This window comes from Lacerta agilis, chromosome 9 (genome assembly GCF_009819535.1).
Source record: "Lacerta agilis isolate rLacAgi1 chromosome 9, rLacAgi1.pri, whole genome shotgun sequence".
NCBI lineage: Eukaryota > Metazoa > Chordata > Lepidosauria > Squamata > Lacertidae > Lacerta > Lacerta agilis.
The window spans coordinates 18,152,878-18,160,688 of record NC_046320.1 but is presented as its reverse complement, the minus strand read 5'-3'; the positions used below and the strand labels follow the sequence as shown (position 1 = coordinate 18,160,688).

General features: G+C 53.0%; 1 protein-coding gene across 1 annotated transcript; it reads right to left on the bottom strand.

The window, feature by feature from the left end:
* Nucleotides 1-882: 882 nt before the first annotated feature.
* Nucleotides 883-6,277, bottom strand: PHOX2B (paired like homeobox 2B). Its single transcript, XM_033160198.1, has 3 exons — nucleotides 5,950-6,277; nucleotides 4,036-4,223; nucleotides 883-1,421 (listed from the first exon to the last, which is right to left on the bottom strand). Exons 1-3 carry the CDS (start codon nucleotides 6,188-6,190, stop codon nucleotides 966-968), a joined length of 885 nt encoding a protein of 294 aa, XP_033016089.1. The 5' UTR covers nucleotides 6,191-6,277; the 3' UTR covers nucleotides 883-965.
* Between the last annotated feature and the right edge of the window lie 1,534 nt (nucleotides 6,278-7,811).

The window sequence follows — 7,811 nt, the reverse complement described above, 5'->3', positions numbered from 1 at the left end:
GGAATAAGCCCGATTGAAGAGTGTGGAATTTGGTTCAGAGAATAAAACATAACCAGATTGCACTGATTCTGTAACTATATTCCCCCCGCCTCCTGTGTAACATAACATTTAACTGTAATTTTTAGACCCTCCGTGTCAATTATATTGTAGGGAAGTTGCGAAAGCAGGAAGGGGTGTGCGTCCTAGTAGACTAACCGATACATTCACAAGCTGTGCTCTAGTTACAGTAGGCTACAAACGACTTGCACAACAACCCCATGGTTTCAGTACGTTTACAAATTTAGACCTCTCAACTCTGTACATGTTCTCTGGGCTTCGTCAGCTCAGCCCACGAAAAGGAGTGAGTGAGTGTGGCGGCAGGGGGGCGGCGGAGTGGTCTCCAATTCTGCCTGGTGGAGTGGGGGGGGGGGGAGAGAGAGACTGCGTGGCTCTTAACGGCGCGCACTTGGAGGCGACGGCTGTGCCAAGTCACCAAATGGAGCGCTCACGATGCGCAAGGCGGACGCGCGGTTTTGCAACGGGGGTGCGGGTGGGGGACCAGCCACGCTCAAAGCGCCTCAGCCTCAATGAAAAGCCCGGCCAAGAGAGGGGGTTTGGCGAGGTGGGGAGGAAAGATTACATTGCAGTAGCAGCAGCAGCAACACCAACAAAACAACACTGGCAGCTTGTGGACAGTTTTCTCCCGGCCAGGGACTGCGCAAGGAGGAAAGGGCGGAGGCGCTGCGCCTGCTGCAGCAGAGCGCTGCGCACGACGGGGCGCGCTCGCTTGTTCGTAGCCCGGGCAAGGTCGTTTGCAAGTCCGCGCCGTCGGGGCCGCTCCGACGTGAGCGAGGAGGGCAGAAGTGGAGGCCTGGCGAGTCCCTTCCCTGCAGAGGGCGCCTCCTCCTCGTTCTCGGCCATTAGGGAAGCGCCCGTCGAGGGAGGCCCGGCCCCGGCGTCGCAGCCCCGGCCGGCCGGCCCCGGGCTCAAAACATACTGCTCTTCACCAAGGTGCCTTTGGTGCCGTTGGGTCTCTGCAGCGACGAGAGCACGCTGGCGAAGGGCCCGCCTAAGGAATCCGGGATGGAGGTGATCGGCCCCGGCCCGGGGGCCCAGCCCTGCCCGGGCCCCGCCGCCGCCGCCGACAAGCCGCCAGGCCCCGACGGCGCGCCTTTGCCGGCCTCCTGCCCGGGCCCGCCGGCTCCGGGTCCGCCGGGGCCTCCCGTGGGGCTGGGCCCACCGCCGCCGCAGCTGGGCGCCGGGTTGGGGTTGGGCCCGGGCCCGCCGGTGCTGTCCGGGTCGGTGCTTTTGGCCTCTTTGCTCTCATCGTCCCGCGACGCGTCGGACTTCTTCCCCGACGAGCCGTTTTTGGCTGCGGCCGCCGCGGCCGCTGCGGCGCGCTCCTGCTTGCGGAACTTCGCCCGTCGGTTCTGGAACCAGACCTGGCCGGAAGGAAGGAGCGAGAGAAAAAAGAGAGAGAGAGAGGTTCAGAGGAGGGTGGGCGGCGAGCGAGGGGGGCAGGCGTTCTATTCCCACGTGCACAGGATATGCGAGTCAAGCCAGAGCAACCTCGAGTCACCGATTCTGTGTTTGTGACCATTATGCGAGACCACCCCCCTTTCCTTTCTCTCTCTCTCTGTCTCTCTCTCTCTCATTCTCTCTCTCTCTCTCTCTCTCTTTCGGTCTCTCCCAAGCGCGCCTTGAAAGCCACTTTGCGGTATTAGGATTCAAAATAACTGGTTCAGAACTCAGCGGTCGCTACTTCAATCATAGAATTGTAGAATGGGAAGGGACTGCGAGGCGATCTGTTCCAACCCGTTATCTTTTACCCAACGTGGGGCTCAAACCGGCTGAGCTATCCCAGCCTGAGCCAAAGAAAACAATCAATAAACATGTGGAAAGATCTATCCTTGTATGTCTTAACTGGCAACTATTTTTAGTACGTGAACTTGAGTGTGCACCCAAAAGATTAAAATACCCACTGCTAACTATCCTTAGTGTATGGGTGTAGGAAGGGGAATGAGAAGGCCATTTCCCAAGTCAATGCCAACCGACGGGCAATGGCCGGCCAGGTCTTGCGTAGACAAGCCCACCTGTGAGCATCACAAATTCCCATTCCTGTGAGAAATCAGGGGTGGCAGCAATAGTAAGATTAATAACATGTTACAAGGTGGCCGGCTTATTCCATGGTTGTATTTGCTTTCTGGCACGATGCGACTGGGTAAATTGGCTTTAGACAGCCAGTGTCCAAAAGATGCTAGCTAAAAACCACCTTATGTGGTCCTTCGGAGGGAGAAGATGTGAAATGGACACGCTGCAAATTCAGCTTATACAATGTGGTGGAGTTCACGGTTGCAAATTCTTCCACTTACGGTTTAGAAAAGGATAGCATGTGCCCTAGTTGAATGGACGGACTCTGGGTAGCTATTGGCCATGCCAAGCTAAACGAGAACTTTCATCTCAGAACATCCATATCATTTCAGCAGAGGAATCTTTTCTTTTAATAGGTCCAGACAATGAACTGCCTTAATTTACTCCCTATTGTGTGGGCAGTGTGGACAGGAAAATACTTCACTGCAGAGCTGGTTGTTGCTATAGAAGAAGAAGAGTTTGGATTTGATATCCCGCTTTTCACTACCCGAAGGAGTCTCAAAGCGGCTAACATTCTCCTATCCCTTCCTCCCCCACAACAAACACTCTGTGAGGTGACTGGGGCTGAGAGACTTCAAAGAAGTGTGACTAGCCCAAGGTCACCCAGCAGCTGCATGTGGAGGAGCGGAGACACGAACCCGGTTCCCCAGATTACGAGACTACCGCTCTTAACCACTACACCACACTGGCTATAAACTAACATGCATTATTGTTCCTCTGCTGAGGAGCCTATTGGCATCATCGCCCTAACATTCTTCTGCCCATGCGTAAAGCCTTCATGTCACAATCTGTCGTGGCATGCTTTGGCCTGGCCTGCTTTGCAAATTAACTGGTCCCCTCTGACCTACATCAGAGTGGTTTGCTTGCAGCCTTCTTTTCTCACAAATCTCAATTTCGTTCCGTTGGGCAGTTGGATAGGACTGTAGTCTTAATGACTTGTGTTATTATTTATTGGTGCATCCTAAACCAGTCTTTTGCATTCCCGAGATGCTCAGAAGTAGTGAAAGGATAGAGTATTTAAAGCAAAGGTGAGGAACCTTTGGCCCTCCAGATTTTGCTAGATATAAACTAACACCATCCCTGGCCACTGGCAACATCTGGAGGGCCAGAGGTTCTCCACCCCCTGATTTAGGGTGTGTCTTTTAAGACACATCAGTGGATGCCAAATATAATTATTTCAGGTCAGTGACTCCAAGGTAAAGGTGTTTATATGTACCTAGATTGCAGATCAGGTGAGATCTTAGTGTAAAGCTCTCCCTGCTTTTAGAATTCAGACCTCCAGTTTGCTAAGTTAGAAAGTGTTCCCACAGAAATAGAGAGCATTGCCAACAATAACTGGGGGGGGGGGGGGGAATCTAAATTATAGAAGGGATGCAAATATCTAATACTCGGAATGGTATGGTTCTTGCCACATGCTGCCCCGTTCAGCTATCCAAATGATAATGTGTCCTCTGCCAAAATCAGAAACTGACAAGGTACCTCTACAGAAATGGGTGTCTCTAGCAAGTGAGCCAAGCCATAAGGAATACATATCCTAGCCACTGGGCTCTCCAAGGAAATTGCTGCTCTTAGGAATCTTACTCATTACCATGAGGAACGTGAAACAGCTTTGGGATGCAAAGCTGAATGCCTCCTGCTATTGATGGAGGAATGACTCAAGATAAACGAGGTTAAAAAAAAAAGGTCAGCAGCCCAGAATGATTTTCCCAAAGGGAAGTATGAAAATGTGCGAAAGCAACAGACTTCCCACCCTGGGACCCTCTGTCGTTGGTCACTTCCCGTCCAGCAAAATCTTGAAAGCTGCCAGTTGCTACCTTGCGAGAGAACCACCCGGGATGCTTTGCTCCGGATGAAGCGGCCTAGGCGGCTGCTGCAATCCGGATCGAAAGGAGCTGCTTCACCAACCTGAACTCTGGCTTCGGTGAGGTCTATTTTGAGAGCCAGCTCCTCCCGGGTGTAGATATCTGGGTAGTGAGTCTCCGCGAACACCCTTTCCAGTTCCTTCAGCTGAGCGCTGGTGAACGTGGTCCTGATCCGCCTCTGCTTCCTCTTCTCGTTCAAGCCTCCGTGGTCGGTGAAGAGCTTGTAGGGGACTAAAGAGGGAAAGGGGAGCGGGGTGGGAGGATAAGAAACACAGGCCAGTCGATAACGCGCTGAGATTCCCCGCATAAGCCGCTGGAACGCGAGGACAGCCGTCCGGGGGGTCCGGATTCGAATGGTTTCACTGCGCTTGCGGCGGTCGGAGTGTGACCCGCGGAATACACCGCCATGCTAACAACCCGCTTAACCAGGGAGCTTACTAGCGAGCAGACATGGAGAAGAAACGCATTCGTGTCCCCTCCGTTTTCTGAGACGGTTAACGTTTCTAATCCAGAAAAGGGAGGGGGATGTATTTCGATAACGAAATGGATAAGGAAGGAGAATGATACGGTCTGTTTGCAGATGGATTCTCCAAAACACTATTTTTTTATACTTTCGATATAGGTTAGGCTACAATAAAAAGCAACCAACCACCTCCCTTCCTCCCCACCCCACCCCACAGCATCTGTTTATTGCGGTTGGATCAAAAGTATACCATCCTTAGCGAGGATTTTCCAAAAATGAAATTGAGGAGGAGGGGAGAGCGATGACAATTTATGCTAAATTAAGATGGGGGGTGGTGGTTCGTTGGAATGACAGACAACTCTTGTAGTTGCGGCCCCCCTCATCTCCTCCTTCCATGTCGCAAAGAGAGATGACGAATGGAGAGGTTGGCAGGGCGATCTCGCTAGATGCGGGTGTGAGCGTTCACACAAGACGGCCAAGGCTGCCTTTCTCTCAAAATGCTACTGCTGCATGCCTGCTTGATTTAGTACCAAAAATGGTCCAAAAATAATAATGATCCACTACCCAGCACCAGAGATGCCGTTTCCATGGAATTCGATAGCAAAATCGACCCGTTGCGTTGACCGGAATACAGCAACACCGAAAGGTGCCATCCTAAATATCTTGGCTCGGAAGTCCGATTGAGCTCAATGGGACGTGCTCCCAAGTAAGTGTCGCCTCCCCCTCCCAGACACCTCCAGAGCTGCCCCTGAATTTTTTGCACCTCCTCCCTTACTCGAAGACTTTCGCCCAGGCGGGATTTCGTTGTTCCTAGGGGGGAAGCTGCTAAAAAGGAAAGAAAGCAATGAAAGAAAAAGAAAAATACTAGCAGCGAGACAGTGCCCCGCTTATCTCTCCATGGGTTGTTTACTGTTGTTGCCCGTGGTGGATGTGGTTTCTTAAAAGAGGAAAAGGGAAAGAGAAGGAAAGGGGAAAAGGCGATGAAGATGAAGATGACGAAGAAGAAGACAGTGTCAGTAATGAGCTTTCCTCGCGGCTTATTTAATTATTTCCCCCAGCTTTTCCGTCTCCCTCGCAAAGTAAATAAATTATGCCGATCATTTTGGCAGCTTAAGATAATTTTGTTGGCGGTTTCGGGTGTGACTTCGGATAGTGTAACGGTGTAAGTGAATTACACCCCCCTCTCCCCCCCCCAACATACAAACCCAACCCAACCCACCCCTCCTCTCTCCTCTCCTCTCTCTCCTTCCCTGCAATCGCTCCTAACGTGATAAATTCTTTCATTTGTGTAAGCAAATTTCGTTGGGTAAATACTAAACACATTGCCATTTTCCAAATGCAATCAAAGCGAGGCTTCCCTCTCCCATTTTTTCCCCTCCCTTTCTTTTCTCCTCGGTCGGGCTTTGGCTCGGCTCTTCCCCCTTCCTCGTCTCTTGCCCTCTCTTCCTCTCTCTCTCTCTCTCCAGTCTCCAGCCAGGGGCGCAGGGTCCTTACCTGCCGCGTATGGGCTGCTCTGGTGGTCCCTAAGGGTGCCCAGGCTGCAGGATCCGGGGGTGAGGGACGGGCACCCGGAGGTGGCCCCGAAAGTGGTCCTGATGGGGTTATACTGGAAGCCACTCGCCTGGCTGCACGAGCTGAAGTCCGCGTAAGCCGAAGCCAGGCTGGACGTGTCCATCCCAGCCATGCACGACTCGTAGGCGGAGGAATTGAGGTAAGAATATTCCATTTTATACATTGAAAAGGCTCGGGGGTGGCCCAGCCAACGGGTTTGGGGGCTGGAGGGTGGGGAGAGAGAAAAGATGGGGCTTCTTGTCAAGGTGGGGTGGGGGGCGAGGTGGATGGGGTGGGGGGGGGGAGAGAGAGAAGAAGAGCCAAGGCAAGGGGAGAGAGCGAGATGCTCACAGCTCCGCTCTTGCTTCCAGAGTGGCCTCCTTGCTACCAGCCGTGCCGAGTTTTATGAAAAAACGGCTCCTATGAGCTGCCTTGCCTGAGGTCTCTAGAGCATATAGTCCTCATCATAAACTTGGCTGTTTCCACTTGGACAATAGCAAAGCGGTTGGTCTGATCGCGGGCGCTTTTTACATGACAATAACTCATCAGTCTATTGGGCTGGCAACTGGGGTGGGGGGTGGGGGGAGCGAGGAAAGAGGGGAAGGAGGGGGGAGGGGAGGGGAGGGGGGAGGAAAGAAGGAGGGAGGGGAGGCTGAGCTGCCCAAGTTCCCTCTGGCTGATTCCTGCATCTCTAATGAGAATTTAATACACACCCTCGACGTCCCCGGTCCTCTGTTTCTCCAAGCAGCCTCGCTGCCCTTTTAATTCAATCAGCCTCCTTGGGAAAGGAGGAAAGTTGGGTGACGATTTTCCCTGATCCGATTTGCCCGAGCTTTTAAGCCTCCTTTTTAACTGATCTCACTCATACACACTCATACACACACACACACACACACACACACACACACCCCTATATACAGGGGTGCCAACTTGCTTAAAATATTGGGGGGCCCAGGTAAACCCCGTCCCACATAATCGATACACACCCATACAACGTTTGAATGGCAATGCCTATCAACTTTGATGCCCCCCCTCAAATATTTAAATATTTTATTGGGGGGCTGAAGGGACCTGGCCCTCTATCAGTTTGCCCTATGCATAGGCACACCCACACACCTGGGAATAAAAAAGAGAAGGGTTGGGGGTTGTTGCTTTTTGTGAGGGCTGTGTTTTAAGGGTGTGCAATCCATGTGTGTGTGCATCAAGAAGAGAAAGACGCCTCCCTCTCCCCGCAGCTTCGGACTAAGGAGTGAAACCCCGGGGTCGTCGCGAAACCTGCTTTGTACGCGCGTTACGCGCTCAATTGAACTCCAAAGAGACCCCCCTGCCGAGCGGGAAATGCGATAAAGGGCGAGGACACTGGCAGGACTCGGGCACCCTGCGAAATGGACCCCGGGGTGGGGAGTGGCAGCGGATGGAGGGGTTTCCCCAAGGCACCTGGTCGGAGGGAGAGTGGGGCGGGGGAACCGACGGGACACCCCGCGCTTCTCCTTCCAAGGTCGCGCGTGCCTGGAGGCGCTTTCCACCGCGTCTCCCTTTCCTGGCACCATCCGCACCTACACCAGCTCCCATCCCCTCCGCACCCAACACTTGGGTTTCAAAGGCAGCGGTTAGGCCCAGACCTGAGTTTAAATCACTGGCAGGTCCATACGCGCGTCGTGGTTTGCTCCTCGCCCACCTAAAACCCGCATCCTTTCTCCCCCCGCGTTTACAAAATACGTTTCCCCAGCCGGACCCTAACATTTTTATAATCCGATGGATTTTAACAGAAGAGTGGGACACCCTTTCATAGAGATGAGGTGGGG

Excerpts from the sequence above, each read along its gene's own strand:
- PHOX2B (XM_033160198.1), bottom strand. The coding sequence starts at position 6,190 with ATGTATAAAATGGAATATTCTTACCTCAATTCCTCCGCCTACGAGTCG. Across the intron at positions 4,224-5,949 it reads GAGCAGCCCATACGCGGCAG|TCCCCTACAAGCTCTTCACC; the intron begins GTAAGGACCCTG and ends TTCCCTCTTTAG. Across the intron at positions 1,422-4,035 it reads TCACCGAAGCCAGAGTTCAG|GTCTGGTTCCAGAACCGACG; the intron begins GTTGGTGAAGCA and ends CCTTCCGGCCAG.